This window comes from Lachnellula hyalina (genome assembly GCF_007821495.1).
Source record: "Lachnellula hyalina strain CBS 185.66 chromosome Unknown contig00003, whole genome shotgun sequence".
Classification (NCBI taxonomy): Eukaryota; Fungi; Ascomycota; class Leotiomycetes; order Helotiales; family Lachnaceae; genus Lachnellula; species Lachnellula hyalina.
The window spans coordinates 87,852-105,283 of NW_022157117.1; the positions used below are offsets into that span (position 1 = coordinate 87,852).

Here is a 17,432-nt window from a genome sequence, read left to right on the forward strand (position 1 = left end):
ATCAATCCGTTTCACCCGCAAATCTGAACGTACATCCCTTAACAACAATGCCATTCATCTGGATCAAACACCTCACAACTTCATACGCGCTCGTCTCATATTTCCTCAACGCATACTCATGCTCCTCTGACATAACCAGGCACGCCGATCCTCCGACACAACTGCTTTCCGGCCCATTGACAAGAGCATTGTATTTTCCCATACCCCAACTCTTCATCATCGCGCCCACCACACCCGCTTCATGCAAGATCGGTACCTCGTCTTCAGAGAGAGAGAGTAGACTGTGGAGTTTCGGGATATCTGTCAGCGTACCATAGAAGAAATACCAGACGGGAAATTGCTTGCACGTTCGACCAAAGGAGGGCGCTTGTTCGAGCAGATGTAGACTCTGGGGCCGGTATTGTGGGAGCGTTGTGTCTTTGCCAAGTGTGGGATAAAGGGAATCCGGACATAATTCCTTGTATGCTCGCCCTTCAGGTACAAACAAGGGTTTGAAAGTAGTTTCCTTCTGTGTGGAAAGCCAATTCTCGATGGCTATCTTAGAACGACCGTCCACCTTGCAGAAAGCAGCATCTCCTCCCTCGTTGCTACCATGGTAAGACTCTGGCACCGTGGAAAGATTCGCGGCGGTTTGGACCTTTTGCGGAGTGGAGATTGGGCCGTCGAGTTTCAGCGCATAGATAGTGCGTGCTTTTGCTGGAGATAAAATTGCTTGGTGGGTTGTAGCAGCTGCAATCTTGACGTTCCTGGTGATTCCGACAAGTTCTGCTGCTTGGTCGTACGTGTAACCAAAGCGCTCTTGGAACATCTTGATCGTGCCTTGGGAAGGGTCATCCTCATCGGGCTCGTCGTATGCGGCACTGACTGCCAGATTCTTAACTTCGTCAAACAAGTCCATATTGAATGTGGAGGTGACGCATCGAGTGATAGAATCAGTTGTGCTTGGGCAGGTTATGGAATCTTTCTTGAAGTGATGATATTTTAATATCGTGGAGGAAGGAGATGTATTTGGGGGAAGTAAGGAATAGTGGCGGGAAAGCGCTTAGCTTTTCTTAAAATTCACTGGTCTGGATTTGAAAATAGACTGATGAGTCAAGAAAAATCCGAACAAAATGCAGAACTTGAGATCCTCCCTTCACGATTCGATTCGAAGTAATCTTGTATGGAATGGACAGTCGAGCAATTAAAATGGTTGAGTACAGGCAGAGTACACCACCAGCACTGGCGAGGAACAGAAAACGGAAAACAGTTCTTAAATAGAGAACTGATAGAGACTTTGCTGTGACTAGGTAAACAACACTCTACCAACCAACTGGCCGAGTGAGCAGGCCATCAAAAGGATATGGATATGGATATGAAATGGACATCTCAAACTCATCCCCAATTCAAAGCCTAAATAACAACGCAATATGCACCATTATTTACTTGACATCCTCCTTTCTTTTCGCATTCCCTCTCACTTGCTTTCTTCCCTCTTTGTGTCACTTGCCACAGGCCAAATTCACGGATAATACCTCCCTATACAGCACCCCCCTCCACAACCTAACTCACTTACACATGTGATAGACATCCAAAGTAACGTTCACTTGTAAGGGAGTACTGTACCGGTACAGAATAACAAACAAAAATGCAAGTGTTTTACCTCAACAAGCATTATCTGGAAATTTGAGGCTATGCTGTGATGTGATGTGCGACCCAACTTGTTGATGCGGGCTCAGCCCCGCCCCGCGCAAATTGACGGACATGAATACACGACAGGGCTCTCTCTCCCATTGGCCCGACAAAGGCGCCACAGCCGTCCAATGTCACAGTTCCGTTGGAAGACAAAACAAAACAAAGCTTTCAGTCTGCAGGGTGGGTTTCATCCGACCGTCGGGTTCACGGAGAAGTTTCGTTTTGGCTTTAGTTTGGTTTGGGGTATGGAGTAAGGGGTTGATCTGATCTGATCTAAGGATGGGCTAATAATAAATAAGAGGAAAAGGTCTATTTTGACTGCTACTGTACGGTAGGGGATAGTAGTAGTGTTTTACGGCCCTCCCTCTTCCCCAAAGAGAAGAAAAGAAGTCTCGCGCTGCCACTGATAGAATAAGCGGCAGTACCAATTTATACTATAATGTGCTAGATGGCGTGGGACATCAAAGGCGATGATAGCAAGTACCGCCTTTTATGTCTAAAGTCTAAGAGTTTACAGTCCAGGGGCTTTCTGTGGGGAAGGCTGTAAACACTAGAAGAGTCAAGGGGGAAAGCTACTCTTATCGGGCGTTTGTGTGGGTGGGCAGTATACCGGGATTGACATCCTGAAGCTGCTACTCTACTCGAGCATTGAAGCCGCAATAGTCGGTGTGATACAGTACCCCAAGTATACTTGTTGCAGGAGAAGGACGCAAGTGATAGCAGTATAGTAACATTCAAGTGAATTTGCAGAAGACATTCGGAAATGGTGCACGTTATTCTATGCGGAGGTAGAGGGAAATCAGTTGGTCCATATATTATTTTGATTTGACTTGAGAGTGAAAGCCTGATACATCTCCCATCTGCACTCTTGTAGTGACTGACGTGGTTCCAAATGTTTCTTTCTGAAAGCCCGAGCTTACTGCCTGCTTCAATGCAGTGCTAATAATCCACCTTAACCCTTTCAACCGTATATGCGAACGTATAATCCGCTATAACCATAGCATATAGCTAATGGAGAGGAAAACCTTGTGATTTCGCGCTTAATTCATAACAGAACTTGTCAACAAGATAGATGATCCTTTTGTAGTCTCGTCGAGCCCTTGATTCTATTCCGTACTTCCGATTTTCTGTCTTTCTTCGTCCGTGAGTTCCACAAGTGATGGTTTTGTATTTCAAGAGTATCGAAGTCATCCATCTTATGAAAAGGCACTTCGTGGCCTGATACGCTGCCCTCCAAACGTCGACTCCCATTGACTGACAACATATGGTGGAGGCGGGGGTTCGAGATTATTTTGAGAGCACTCTTCTGAGGCCGGGGTCGTGCTGATAGCCCACCCGAGACTTCTTGGACCTCTTGGAATATCTCCAACGCTGTCCCAAGTCCATGCTTCCCATCCGTCATGATCCAGACTATCCACCGTCATCATTGCCTGGTGCAACTCCTCCAACTCCCTCACGCGCTGGGGATCTTCAGTGCGTCTTCCCTCCAGTTCGATCTCAACCATGGCAGGTCTAATAGGACTAACAACCCCTGGTTCTTCAATCCGATAAAATGGTTCAGTGGACCAGGGCAAATCATCTTCACCAAGACGAAATCGAGATGGTGTAGCAGGAAGCGGTCTGTCCCGTCTGTCTATTCCTTCTATTGGCATACTTGTAGTATGCTGCAGCGGAGCAATCGGACTCATGGGGCTGACTGGACTCATTGGCCGTAGAGTCGGTGGAGCTGAGCGCCCTCTTTCGGATTCATATGTCGGCCTGACCTCCAAACTTCGATGTCGTTGTGGTGAGCGAGGATGACGTTCTTGGGTGTTCCCCGGCATCAGGCGCTGGGTGTTTGGTTGCCTGTACAGTCCTTCTTGTTGTTGATACATCCTTTCTTGCGTGTTCCCTAGCATGAGGCGCTGGGGGGGTTGTTGCCTGTAGAGCCCCTCCTGCTGTTGATTCACCCTTTCTTGCGTATTCCCTGGAATCACGCGCTGTGGGTTTTGTTGCCTGTACAGTCCTTGCTGTTGATAATACATCCTTTCTTGCATGTTTTTTGATGTGTACTTCATCGAAGCGGTATGTGGTGGATCGTTATGGGCAAAAGAAAGTCCAAACTCAAGATTGACATGAAGTCCAGGTGCGGGCCATCTAGAAGACGCCCGAGGAGGATGTTCCATGTTGGCCATAGTAGAGCATATGGCAGTTGAAGTTGTTACGAGTGATGCAATTGTTAGATCAGAGAGAACTTGGGAGTTTTGGAGCCGCATCGACAGTATAAAAAGCGAATCGGTGGGAAAGGGGCGAGAAAAGACTGAAGAGCTTAGGTAGGAAGGACGTTTATGTTTATGCCGCAATGGGAAGATAGCACGAGTAGCAGACGGTAGTGTAGTGAAACAACTCCGACTGGACAGTTTACTTAACTGTACGTCGGATAACTGCGCTTCGCCCTGACCCCAGGCTGTTGGAACACTACGAATGTGGTAGCTGTGTCATGGTTGGATGGGGATAGCGAGGCTATGGAGACGGCGAAGGATTAACATCCTGATGGCTGTGCAAAGTGCAAACCCGCAAAACTCATGATGTTTGCTCACTACGGAGCAAGTCCATGCGCGCGCGACGGCGCAGAACTTCAGAACAGATTGCAAGCACGGGCTTCGTGATTTGGCGTGTACTATTCTGATTGCGAGTTTTAGGAGTAATGCCTAAAGTAGTTATTTATTCGTTGGTGATTTTCCGCCTATTTCTTACTGTACTGGGAGAAGATATACGACCGTTATCGTCGCATCTTTCCGATGCACCAGATGCTTCGCACCGAGTTTACACCGCAAAGAAAGCAAAAGCAGATGCCATGCCGGTACTACCAAAACGCGTTCTGGGGTAGACCATGCCGTGACACGTTACTACTGCAATCCGTCTTCAATGCTTGCCGCAAAGGATCAATAAACTCGAGATCCCTTTTCCAGAATGCAGCACTCCAATTGACAGCTTCGGATCGCGAGTCGCGGATCCAGCAATCAATGTACCTATATTAAGCGGGCAGCGAGGCTAAGGCACAGGTAATATTATTGATGTGATGGGAATCATGGGATGGTCATCGTCGCTGCGCAATCCGAGGTGGCTTTGTACAGTACATCCGTACACTGGTTGAAAGGGTTGGGGTGAGATGGGATGGGGCTCCGGATTCACACTTAAAAATGTCCCAAAATAGCCCATAATTACCCAACTAGGCACTACGATACTGACTTGTAACTTGTAAGAACTACCTCCTTCGTAAAGTTGGTCTCATGCTCGCTCGCTCGCTCAGCATCAGCATACTTGGAATGTCTAAACTCAGGTACGAAGGCAAACAACGCCAGATTTCAGTAATGTTCCCACGCGATCCTGTTCATAATTGGCGGTAATGCCGATGAGAAAGAGGAGACTATTGAAATTGAAAGGATTCACGGACAATGTCCACATCTACGTAAAGTTACATTAGCTGGCGCTGTTGAAAGTAAGCCATTCGCAATACTGACCTCTAAATAGACTCCATTATTATTCAAAGAAAACAATGCCATGATTCTTTCTCCTATAAAGCCATATTGGGTTACCCAACAGCTTGCCAAGTTGTCAATGCAAATTGGGTCCGAGCTGGCGATTCCTTCACCAGAGATCGCTCGCCAGATCCTACAATTCTTGTCGGAACTTCCGGTGACAAATTCCAACCTAGAAACCTTCATCGTGGTGATTCCGTTGGTGGCGTAACCTTTTATGGTTCAGATCTGTTCGCAAATTTCTAGACACCAGCGGCGTAAACATCCTTTGGCACCTCGGGTCAAGACGACTGGACGGAAGGAGTTCAACCAGAGAAACAATGCTTTCATGCCTTTCGAGAACTTCGGGACACGTTTTGTATACGTAGATGCGCTCCCACGATGAGATGAGGGACTTCGTGTAGGTACGTACCCAGGTCCCAAAATGATCTCAAACTCTTGCTGATCTGTCTAAAGGCTTCCTGTTACAAATTCTGGGTCATAAAAACGACAGAACAGAGTCGCTCTTTCTTTGGCAAGCTCCAAACCCTCGCATCATCAACATCATAGCTCGCAGAGACCACGGGTCACCATGATAAGCTGCTGAGCGAACGGTTGCAACAGGAGCCTCAAAAGTATCCTCGCATTCTCCCGTCTCAATATTCCACCACAATTTCAAAGTTGCATCCTTCGAAGCGGCAATAACCGATTTCGACGACAAGACACTACTAACTTACCCAACCCCATAATTTCGATATGATCTCATATCTATTTGTTTTCTCTCCTAGTCCAGCTACTTAGCCTGCAATTTGTATCATTTGCCATAAAGACGAACAAAATTAATTTGCACACTTTTAGTATCTAACTAGTTCTCCAAGACCTGGACGCACTCATTACCCTCCCGCGATCCCCATCGTCGTCGAACTCCTATCGCTCTCGTTGTTACACTAGAGGTCCTATCGGTATGTAGTATCTCAGAGGAAATCGCAGGGGTCTGAAGAGAGAATCTGATTTTGGGGGGAGGAGGGACTTCTCTATAGAAGTCTAAGTCTCTTCTCCTTTTCTCTCCTTTTCCTGTCGTTGTCGTTCCATGTAAGTGATCTGTCCTCTCTCTGGAAGCAGTAAATCGAGCTTCATAGTAAATGAGAGAGATCAGAGAGGCAGGTTTTATCTTCGGAAAGAATCAAAAGTGGCAAGGAAGGCGCGATCGCGTAAGGAGGGAATGTCTTCGAGATGGAAATTATCTTCTATTCCAATTAAAAACATGTCTTCAAACTTCACTTTCCCTACTTCCCACCAGCCTTCCCCCTCCCCCTTGCCTCCTCAAACCTTCCCTTCCACTTCTCCTCCTGCTTAAACAACTTCACAGCCTCCATCGCGCTCGGCGTCCCATAATCAGGATCCGCTCCCCCCTCAAGTAACGTCTATGTTATCATTAACCTCATTCAAATCACTCACTCACTACTCCCCCAATGCAAAAGCCTAAGCTTTCAATACAAGAGGGGGTGGCATGGGCGTATAAGATAATAAAAACCACTTACCTCAACCACCTCAGACTCCATCTTGAACACCGCACCAGCTAGAGGCGACTGTCCCCTATCATTCAGCGAATTGGCATCTGCGCCGTGCGATAACAGGAGTTTGACGAGCGGGGCGTGGCCGTGATATGCTGCGAGCATAAGCTGTGTTGATATGTAATCATCAGTGGAAGATTTTGTTTTATTGAATTTAGAAGGAGAAGAAAAAAAAGGGAAAACATGAGAACATGAAAACATACAAGACTGTCACCCTTTTCATTCGTCATATTAGCTGGTAGTCCCGCTGGCAATGCTTGTTGAAAAATATCCATCTGCCCCGCTCTAGCAGCGTCGTACATTCTCGAGGCGAAAGCAATAGCTTCGGGTGGGAGGTTTGAGGATTTAGGATCCATGTTAGATAAAATTAATAAATAAAAGAATTCCTGATTCTTAAGTTTGTGTTTGGACGGAGAGGATTTGAAAGTGGCATTGAAGTTGTAAGATATATAGTAATCGATATATGTGCAGGGATATCTAGCTTCTGATGACATCGTTTGAAGCTCATTCAGCTTCCCCGGATTTCCCCAAACTGCTTTCACCTCAACCTCCCACCACCAGACACAAACCCAAAAATGCGTCTACCTATCCGCCCTTTCCCATCCACCCTCCCCAAGCTTCTTCTCCGCCCACGCCTCTACTCAACATCCCCACCTTTAATAACAATAACAGACATCCCCGCGCCATCAACCGGCCGGATCCGCATCCTCTCGCTCGCGCGCCCCTCAGCACGTAACGCCATCTCGCGCGCCCTCCTACAAGAACTTCGCTCGAGCATCGATGCTATAGCCGCCGAATACGACGCCGAAGGGAACGAGGTACCGCAGAAGGCAAGCTATGGCGGGGCAGCGGGGGTAGATGGAAGGGGGCCGACGAGGGCGTTGATTCTGGCTAGTGAGGTGGAGAGCTGTTTCTGCGCTGGGGCTGATTTGAAGGAACGGAGGGGTTTTACTGCTGAAGAGTATAGATCCATACATCTACCCCTACATTTCCACCTCCATTTCAATCCCTATTACTCCATCCAATCCTCATATCATCACCATTAGTCCAAGGAACCCCTACTAAAACCCACCCCCAGAACCCAAGCATTCCTCCTAAACCTCCGCACAACATTCACCGCCCTCTCCCTCCTCCCCATCCCAACCATCTCCGCCATATCATCCCTTGCCCTCGGCGGCGGTCTCGAACTAGCCCTATGCACGCACTTCCGCGTCCTAGCCTCGACCGCCATCGTCGCGATGCCCGAAACCCGCCTCGGTATCATCCCCGGCGCCGGTGGCACCTACCGACTGCCAGCGCTGATCGGGGTAGCGCGAGCCAGGGATATGATACTTACGGGACGGAGAGTCAGTGCTGCAGAAGCGTATTTCCTGGGGCTCGCGGATCGGTTGGTGGATATTGAGGAGGGAGATGTGGACGGGAAGGGGACGGGAAGGAGAGCGCAGGAGGGCGCGTTGGGGGAGGCTGTTAGGTTGGCGGGGGATGTTTGTGAGGGTGGGCCCGCGGCGGTTAGGGCTGCGTTGGAGGCAGTGGGGTGGGCGAGGGAGGAGGTTGAGAATAAGATGTATGAGAGGGTTATGGGGACGGAGGATAGGGATGAGGCGCTGAGGGCTTTTGGGGAGAAGAGGAGGCCGGTCTTTACTGGGAGGTGAAAGGAGGAACAAGATAGGATGGGGATAAAGAACCTCATAATTGACATCATCATGTCTCGGGGTTCAAAAGGAAACGTCTCACGGCAATTGAACAGTAAGAGTGTAAAGTGCAAAGGAAAACGTACTTCTTGCGAATATATGCATGCATGCTTCCATTCCACTCTTATCATACACTCAATCCCATCCCAACACCATCATTCGTTGCATCAAATCACATCACATTTACAACTTCCCCTTCGCCTCCCCTTTCAACTCCTCAGCCTTTCCCTTCGCCTGCCCCTTAAACTCAGCCGCCTTGCCCTTCGCCTCACCCGCTACCTCAGCAGTCTTACCCGACGCCTTATCCGATGCCAAACCAGCAGCCGACTTTGCCTTCTCAGTTGCAGTCTCTACAACACCAATAATATATTAGCCCACATTACTCAAAAGGTACAGAAGCGCTCTTCCTCATCATCCATCCCCCGCCCATTGTTGTTGGGCAAGGTACTAGAGTGCAGTAAAGCAAAGAGGGGTAGAGTAGAGTAGAGATACGAAACAGGGCAGACATACGACCAATCTCAATCCCATCAACCAGCGTATCGCTAACCTTCCGATCAACCGTCTTCGCCGCGTCCTTGGCCGCCTCAACCGGACTCTTCTTCATCGCCATGGACGTCGAGAAAGCGCGGGGAGCGAAGCTTCCGCTGCCACGAGCGGCGATGCGGAGCATTGGGGTGGTTCTTGTGAGGAAAGACATTGTTTGTGTTGTTATGAGGGTGCTGTGTTGGCTTGGGCTGAACTGTGAGGAGATGATTGATGTGTTTGTTTTGTTTGTTTTGTGATGAAGAAGGTGAAGGAAAGAGAGAGGAGGTTTTAAAGGGAAAGTTAGATAGCTATGCTATGCTATGCTATAGTAACGACGTCATGGCTTTGTTGCCAGGTGGGGAATGAAGCGAGGGGCTTGAACTTGATAGACAAGGAAGCATCGCATGGTTACATCAATTGACACATGTAAACGCATTTATTATGTTTCAATGGCCTTATTCTCTCCTAATTAGCTGTCCTATTACATATGATTATCAGATATAAGTGTAGATGTTTTATGATTCGCGTTATTGCGATACTTAGATGTGACGATTGAAGTTGCTGTAGATGAACGAGTGGCAAATGCCATGCTGCACGATGATGGGATTCTTCTTTTTACCCCTGTCGTGGATCCGGAATATAGCCCCGGGATCACGTGTAATGCCGGGGGTGGGGAGGGGGCTTCACAACTTCCCCCAAATCTCAGCATCAAGGCTCAGATACTCACTCGTAACAGGTAAATAAAGCTGCCTTGTCCTCTCCGGCCCTTACTACCAAGATACATGCTTGATTCAACAATTCCAGTACTTCGACCTATGTAACACAAGGTCGCCCTTACCCAGGAACCCACCCGATTGTTGCTAATATCTCAATTGATTCTATTTCACGGATCAAAGTATAGATCTAATGCACCTTTTCCTTCCTTTTCACCAATGTAATGCAAAGCAAAACGCCAATGCCACTCTTTATGCTTCCTCAGCAGCCATCCACACTCTAGCCTTCAACCTCTCCACCACTTCTCGCCGAATCCACTGCATATCACCACCCTCAGCACTCTTACTATCCGCCCATTCAAACAACAACTTCAGTCCTAACAACCTATCTCTCTTCCCACTATCAATGGTTGCGTTCTCTAGCACAAGTCGAGCATCCACGACTGTCTCTTTCGTCCCAGCGTGTATATCGCTCGAGCCGCCATGATGGGGCGGGAGAACAAGAGCTCTCTCGGCTTTGGTAAGTGATGCAAAAGCAGGGAGTTCGAAGAGCCAATCTAGAGAATGCGATGACGTGCCATCATCATCGTTCAAAGCTTGCAGCGTAGCTTGGAATGCAGATGTATTCGCATCGTGAGCAGGCCGGCGGCGGACGTAGACTGTTTGTGTCGCTTTGAAAGAGGCTATATGCTTTGAATTATTCTCGAGATCCAGAACTACGTTCCAGTACTCAGTGCTGTCAGTACGAACTGTCTTTATTTGCTCTACCTCTGGCAGAAGTGATGGTGTATGCCGCTGGGTCACCTCGCCGTTGCGAAGCGTTACCGTGATTGGCATTGGTACTGGTTGGTTTGTGTCAATGTCTCGTGTTACAAGGCATCTGGATTCAGCTGCCAGGGCCCAGAAATGGCGAAAGGCTTGCAGATGAGACTTGTTGTCTTGGACCGAAGACGGGAAAATAGGGTAAAATGCTACCAATAAAGCAGCTATGGCCAAGTTTGACGTGCCAAAGGTAAAAGTTCCACCTCCTAGAAACAGAGCACCAATTGCCAAGTGAGCAGCAAGATGACTTCCATACGGCGTATCACTATCATCCCGACCGTGCATGGATCTTAGTCGACGGAAAACAACGACATCACCTGTACCGGCCATGACAGTCGCAACTCCAAGTGCCATCAAATCTTGACAATTCCTTATTGTGTTCCGCGTCAACTTCTGGTCGTAGGTGTCGGCGTTGATATTACAAATCCGCATGAATTGATCCAGATAATGAATAAGGAGATCTCGTACGACCAAAGAGCCCGAACCCGCAAAACGTAGGGCAATACTGAAGCAAAGCCCAGTAATTATATCGTAGAATGGAAGATCATTAGTTGTCAAAGAGCTAACGCAATGTAGTGAACTTCGTCCTCGATAAGCGGGTGGCAAGTTCTTTTGAATCCATAAGAACGTTGGCTCGATCCTACTCCACATAATTAAATGCCTTGCGAGGGTCCGAAGTAGGAAAATGTCCGGACGAACATAGTCGAATTGCAGAAGAGAGTCTGGCACATCGACTTTTCTAGCTAGAACCTGGTTTTCAGACTTCATGTAGATGAGTGCAATAGCTACAACCGCAGCGGCTGTAGCCTTGTCCAATACATGAACCAGATCGACTTTCTTACTACCAGCAGCCAGTGCAACAAGTCTCTCAGTGAGCCGCATATCGTGAAGTCCTTTGAGATCGGTACCTTTGCCAAGATTTATAAATCCGAGCGCAAAACCAGCTGCAAGTCGATATCCTTCATTCCTCAAAGGCTCTTCTTCCGTTTCAGTATCGATATGCTCAATCTCAGACACCATAATCTCGCTCATCCGGCGATGCTGGGTATTGCAGTAAAGTATACCTATTCCCATAATGCCTGTGGTCTGGGTTAAAGGAGAGAGATTCAATTCGGCTGCTCCCGGTGGTAGCATGCGAGTGACGTGAACAGACAGTAACCGTGTTATCAACGAGTCCATTGTTCCAATATACGATGCTGCCAGACCGAGCAGTAAGCCGATCGAGGTCATGGTGTGTTTCGGGGTCAGATACTTGAAAGCCACCCACTTCGCCACAGACTTGAGATGTCCATTGAGACCTAGCGCAAGTAAGAATCCTGCATGTCGATTGCTAAGGTCTTGAACGGGCTTGTTGAACAGAATCCAAGAAGTGTCGATTCCCTTGGCATCACGAGATATAGTCAGGCCAGCTGCGACTCCAGCGTGGAAGAATGCCCAACACACTTTCTCCTCCGTAAATGCGTTCTTATCAACTCCAACAGTAGTGTTGTCGGGTTTCATAACACAACTTAAGTTAAAACCACCGATCATGAGCCTCTCGGTCAAGAGTGGTACGCGAGCACTGAAGTACAGCAGCCCTCGTCCAGCAGGAATTGCAAGTGTTCGATAGGCTAACATTTGTGCATGCTCTTTCTGGGCCTCTAGAAGATCAGACTCGGTCCATTGCGGTTCAGGTCTGCAACGTGCCACGGTGGGCCTTGATGTGTTGAGTATGCTTATAGCTTCATTCATTCTCCGGTCATCTTTGAATATAGCACGGGTAATAGAGTGTCGATCTATCTCTGCCGCCCCATCGAGCGCTCTCGTCGCGTCTGTATCTGTTATGGAGAGGCAAATTGCATGGACATCAAGACTCGCTTCGTGAGTTGGAACCTTGGAAATGTTAGTGTGGACGATCTGAAGGTAACATAAATTACTCACAAGTAGACTTGACGGGGTCTGACGGGGTCGTTGTCCCGGAGTCAACAATATGTTTACATCTTCTCGTCCAACAATTGCTAAAAGATCCTTGCTCCAGGTCGTAGGCGGTTCAGTCTGACATTGAACGATAGCCTCCTGTAAAGGAGCGAGAACAGCTTCGGGAAGGGTCTCGAGAAGTAGTCGGTCCATCCCCGCAGCCGCCAAAGCTTCAACAAATTGAACAGGTGACCAGCCCGGTTGCTTAGAAGCAAAGAATTGTGCGAAGAGAAGGGTTCTGGGGGTAAGTCGAGTCCAGTGATCGAACTCAAAGGCGTTCTTGATTTGTTCCGAAGTTCGAGTAGCTATCAACTCGGGTAAAGTCAAAAACGTCGTATTATTTTGAGTAGTCAAACAGATTTCAATCCATTGGTGAATAGAAGGACATTCAAATGGCTCTGGAATAACGAAATCAATGGGCGAGTCTGTAGTAGTTGTTAGCAGGACACAACCTCGAAAAGGGTAGGTGGCATTACCTCGATCATACTTTAACTCCAGCAGGGAAGACTCTTCGAGTTCGTAGTAGTTGATCCAGGTTGACCAACCAAGCCAGTGGGACATTTGAGCCAGAATGGGTGTCAGACTTGCAACACCTGTGCTCAAAGCGTCGGCCATCGTTGTGTCAAGCTTTTGCTCTTCATGAAGAATATGAAGGCCGACAAAAGTATCTACGAGTGCCCTCTTGCGCAAGTCTGTGTCTCTATTTCCAGAAATTGGCAAAATTCCTGACACTAAAGACTGACCAATGGTCGAGCTCGTAAAATCCCGAGCCAGTTTGGCATGCCATTGTACAAAGTTGGGCTTATCACCGTCAAAAGATGGGAAAATAGGAGAAAGAGGTTCCGCGTCCCTTATCCTACTGGCGGTATTATCATCATCAGCAAGCCACTTCCACGCTGGATTCCCCGCCCAGGAGGGCAGAGTGTTTCCATATGAAGCCTCTTGCGTTTGCATCATTTGCCAACTCTCCAAATCCGACTGCGCACCGCTGCTAGATCTTAAGAGACCTGACTTTTTCTTGGCATGCGTTTTATTTTCAGAGGACATCGATCTTCTGCCGAGACCGAGGACCATCGAAAACAACGTAATAACCAGAGCTGTCCATTCCATGTCCACTGTATCTATTGATTCCAGTCGAAGCCATTGCATTGCGTTCCACCACCCAACTAAGAACCCTTCTCCACGTTTCGGACCAGGAAGAACAGCTCTACAAACCTCGAGGATTTTACCTACATGAGGATTCCGAGGCTCAAGTAATATTTGGAGCTGATGCATCTTGCCTTCATCGTCAACGAGGTCGACAAAACCATGCGGCTTCGAGTTTCGTAAACCACGCAGAGCACGAGGTCCTTGGCTTAGTACACGCTTAAACCCACCTTCACGTCTGGCACGTGGTGTAGCATCATGCCCAAGATTCCGAATGTTGCTTATAGTGAACGTAACAGGAAGTGTGATATTCATCATGTCACTCCATGGAGCCTGGAGGCTCAATTCACCAAAGCCATCCCTAGTTTCAGTCAACACCAGAATACGTGAGATATGACCGTCGTCAAGCCTGCAGGCATCCAGAACACCTTTCGCTCTCATGATAGGGTTTGGGCCTAAAGAAATATGATTTTCTCTTCTTTTCCCGTTAAGATGATTCTCTTTAGTATCGAGGTTGTTCTTGTAAAGCGTCAGGACAAGGAGCCTTTTCTCATCCAAATCTAGGACGCATATAACAATGGCATTTCCCAACCGCTCATCAGCGGCAGAAGGCGGCGCAGTAAGCATGAATATCTTACATTGACTTGCAGCAGGCATATGTTGACTCGAATACCGGACATTACTGTGTTCAGCGGGTACATCGCAGACCTTGGAGAGAACAACTTCTTGTTTCAAAGCGTCAAATTCCTCATCGTCGAGGCCCATGTTATGAAATCCTTCAAAATCCCCACCCGCACGAAGCTCATCGAGTAGCTCATCTACAGGGGCTTCCAAAAAGCTATTAAGGCTATGGCTGAATTGTGACGGTTGTGATAAACTAGGTCCACCGGTTCCGCTATAGACCCCGTTACTGACTCTGCCATGCTGGCTCCCTAAAGACTCTCCGCGTCTGTTTGTCGTATGCTGATGGCCTGTGGCCAGTTCAGAAAATGCTGATCGTTCATGGTTGGCGGAAAGATCTGCTCGTGCAAGCATAGAGCTTACACGACGAGACTTCCTTCTTGGGTTTGTGGGGATTTCCCAGTCAGGATCGATGGCAGCAGCTACATCGACAGGCTTATCTTTCGTAACATCAGCCTGCTTCTTGCCTAGTTTCAACCCTATTCCAGCAGCGTTGCCCCCGAGACTTTCCCTAAAATTTGGCTGGCTACTCAAGATTGGAGTTGTAGCTCCGGTTGCTGTACCGGGAACGAAAGAGCTTCTTCGACGAGCCGTATCACTTGCAACACGGCGTTTTTCGCTCGCAGACTCTTCATTAATATACGATAGCTTCCAGACAGTGTACATGCTGGTTTCCCGGTTTAATGTCAAGGCCAGGACAAGAGGATGTTCGGTGTCTTTGTCAGAGAACTCTCCTCGACGTGAGACATGCAGTATTTCTTCTGCCGTATCCAACGCAGCAAATTTTCCTGAGCTCCTCCGATGTCCCTTGCTATTAGCTTTCGAAGGTCCCTCCACTATCAAACCCATCTCAGAGAGAGGATCCGTAAGGGAGAATAACCGTGGCCAGTTTGCATCGTTCTTCAGAGCTGGAGGATCCCACAAATCCTTCAATGTAGAGCTGAATCGCGTCGAATACTGCTTCGGCGCTCCAAGGTCGGCGATCGAGAAGGTGGACTGCTGAGAGCTTGCTGCAGACCATGGCTGCGGTTGTGACGAAACGAAAGAGTTTGGAGGTACTTTCGGAAACTTCAAAGAAGCCGGGACAAGATTGTCGACTCGTAGTTTTCGCTGTAATATAATGCCATTTGGAGCAGCAATCGCAGATTCGACCTCGAATGGCAGATGTATAACATGGCTCGTGCCAGAAAGAAAGTAAACATGCGCCTGAGTCTTCAAGAAGACTACGATGGCCGCCGACCTCTTAGAGCCCCCATTTTTCTGCGTAGCTGTTGTGTCCTTGGATTCGAGAGGCCCAATACTGGGAAAATAGGTCAACAAAGCCTGGCTGACCGGCTCCTTCTCCAGGTCAAAATTATAGCTTTTGCGGTAGACCCCTCCTCTCGACCAAATAACGCATCGTGGAGTTACAAGTAGCTCGTCTTCATCCACGATCGAATCGTACGTCGAGCCGGCATTATTATCAAAGTGATTGTCCCAGGTATATGAGGTACTGGGCGGGTCTGCAGGGAGGAGGTGTTCTTGGACTGCATGCTGAAGTCCTGTAGGTTGATGCAGGCCTAACGAAACGACCGAAGCCATTTCTCTGGAATCTGTTGGACATTCATGTACAATCTGGTCGGGGACTTATGACATGTTGTTGTATTCGAAGGTCCCAAGGAGAATGCTTCATATTTCGAGAGACATTGTGGCGGTAGTTTGGGCTGGACGTCGCGGTTTCCTCAGGAAAACGCGTCTCGCGACGAGGCTGAAAAGTTGCCGCCCGCTACGAGTAAACTTTTGGATCCCCAGTCAACCATCCTTTCTTCTCTACAGACACTCAAACTCAAACTCACCCACATCACGTTCTACAATGTAGTAGCGTATCACATATCCTATCACAGATGAAGACATATTAAGTATCTGGCCTCCGATATTGGTTATTGGGCCTTCGCCAGCTTCTCTCTTCTTCGCTTTGCCCACCATGGTCGTATCCTCTCCCGACGGAAGTATTTCTAATCATCTAGGCATCTGGAATAAGACTAGAGATGTTGTCGCTGAACAGGACTCTATTCCAAATAATGGCTTCAAAAGGCCATCATATCAACCTATTCAAGATGAGTAAATAAGCTGGCTCAAGGACATCCTACCACACCAAATTCTTTTCTGGTCGATCGATCTAAAATAAAACCTTTGTCATCTTTGTACAGCAGCTTCTGTTCATGACTTTTCCTTCTAAGTCTTTTGAAGCCAAGCTATCGTCAACTTGCAATTGGTTATCGCATTTGCTCCTTTTGGAATAAAGTGTTTATTAATCCCCACCAAACCGCGGAGAAAGCGTTTATAACTTTACTACATGAGCACTAAATTCTCACTCGTAGCGGGACTGTGCTTGCAGATAGTATCATGGCCGCAATCTACGATAAAAGTTGATTGATGAGAGGTACCGTATGATGACCAAGTTTTGTCTTGACTCTTGTTACCGGCCGAGAGAAGACAGAAGACTGAAAGAAAGGTCCTCTCAGATCTCAAATCTATAAAGGAAACTGTATTCCCTTCTCTTTCAATGCAATGCATTCATTTCCACTTCCAATTCGTCAATCACCAAGAAATATATTCCATTCCACAATACTCGACACCAACGACAACCAAAAACACTCAAATCCACGATGACTCAATCCTCCTGTCTCTGCGGCGCTAACCGCATCTCCTACGGCGAAACCCCAATCCTCAACTTCCGCTGTCATTGTCTTGACGAGCGAAAGCTCACTGGAGCGGCTTTTGCCCTCAATATTCTGTGGTCTACCGATGAGCTCAAAGTTCTCTCTGGTGAACTCAAAACTTGGTCCAAGGTCGCCAACAGTGGCAACACAATTACCAACCAGTTCGTACCCTTTGCCTCACCAGCATTCAAAGCCCTGGATTTTCTTTCCGTGTTTTTGGAATTCGTCATACTGATTTGTTGAAAGTGCTTGTGCAGAGTGCGGAAGTCTTCTGTACCGGACCAGCGACGGATATCCTGGCGTAATGGTGATCAAAGCTGGCTGTATTGATGGAAAAGATGCTTCTTTGGAGTTCGTTCCTCAAGTCGAGCTCTTTACGAGAAGCAGAGTACCCTGGGTCCCGGCTATTGAAGGTGCCAAGCAGGAAATAGCAGACTTCACGAGTTAG

The 17,432-nt window shown here is 47.9% G+C and overlaps 7 protein-coding genes across 7 annotated transcripts; 2 read left to right on the forward strand and 5 right to left on the reverse strand.

Annotated features, from left to right (window-relative positions):
• Position 1: 1 nt before the first annotated feature.
• Positions 2 to 898, reverse strand: LHYA1_G000780 (uncharacterized protein; the record flags this gene model as incomplete). Its single annotated transcript, XM_031145769.1, has 1 exon — positions 2 to 898. The coding sequence occupies one exon, from the start codon at positions 896 to 898 to the stop codon at positions 2 to 4; it is 897 nt and encodes a 298-aa protein (XP_031009663.1).
• A 1,972-nt stretch (positions 899 to 2,870) lies between these two features.
• Positions 2,871 to 3,848, reverse strand: LHYA1_G000781 (uncharacterized protein; the record flags this gene model as incomplete). The annotated part of the gene is made up of 1 exon (XM_031145770.1): positions 2,871 to 3,848. The coding sequence occupies one exon, from the start codon at positions 3,846 to 3,848 to the stop codon at positions 2,871 to 2,873; it is 978 nt and encodes a 325-aa protein (XP_031009662.1).
• Positions 3,849 to 6,460: 2,612 nt separating this feature from the next.
• Positions 6,461 to 7,242, reverse strand: LHYA1_G000782 (putative ankyrin repeat protein; the record flags this gene model as incomplete). Its single annotated transcript, XM_031145771.1, has 3 exons — positions 6,461 to 6,598; positions 6,716 to 6,856; positions 6,952 to 7,242. 3 exons carry the CDS (start codon positions 7,240 to 7,242, stop codon positions 6,461 to 6,463), a joined length of 570 nt encoding a protein of 189 aa, XP_031009661.1.
• An 81-nt stretch (positions 7,243 to 7,323) lies between these two features.
• LHYA1_G000783 (putative enoyl-CoA hydratase, mitochondrial) lies at positions 7,324 to 8,400 on the forward strand (the record flags this gene model as incomplete). Its single annotated transcript, XM_031145772.1, has 2 exons — positions 7,324 to 7,709; positions 7,827 to 8,400. 2 exons carry the CDS (start codon positions 7,324 to 7,326, stop codon positions 8,398 to 8,400), a joined length of 960 nt encoding a protein of 319 aa, XP_031009660.1.
• A 222-nt stretch (positions 8,401 to 8,622) lies between these two features.
• LHYA1_G000784 (uncharacterized protein) lies at positions 8,623 to 9,136 on the reverse strand (the record flags this gene model as incomplete). Its single annotated transcript, XM_031145773.1, has 2 exons — positions 8,623 to 8,789; positions 8,950 to 9,136. The coding sequence occupies 2 exons, from the start codon at positions 9,134 to 9,136 to the stop codon at positions 8,623 to 8,625; spliced, it is 354 nt and encodes a 117-aa protein (XP_031009659.1).
• A 793-nt stretch (positions 9,137 to 9,929) lies between these two features.
• On the reverse strand, positions 9,930 to 15,863 carry bimE (Negative regulator of mitosis; the record flags this gene model as incomplete). Its single annotated transcript, XM_031145774.1, has 3 exons — positions 9,930 to 12,371; positions 12,420 to 12,880; positions 12,932 to 15,863. The coding sequence occupies 3 exons, from the start codon at positions 15,861 to 15,863 to the stop codon at positions 9,930 to 9,932; spliced, it is 5,835 nt and encodes a 1,944-aa protein (XP_031009658.1).
• Positions 15,864 to 16,930: 1,067 nt separating this feature from the next.
• Positions 16,931 to 17,432, forward strand: LHYA1_G000786 (uncharacterized protein; the record flags this gene model as incomplete). Its single annotated transcript, XM_031145775.1, has 2 exons — positions 16,931 to 17,196; positions 17,231 to 17,432. The coding sequence occupies 2 exons, from the start codon at positions 16,931 to 16,933 to the stop codon at positions 17,430 to 17,432; spliced, it is 468 nt and encodes a 155-aa protein (XP_031009657.1).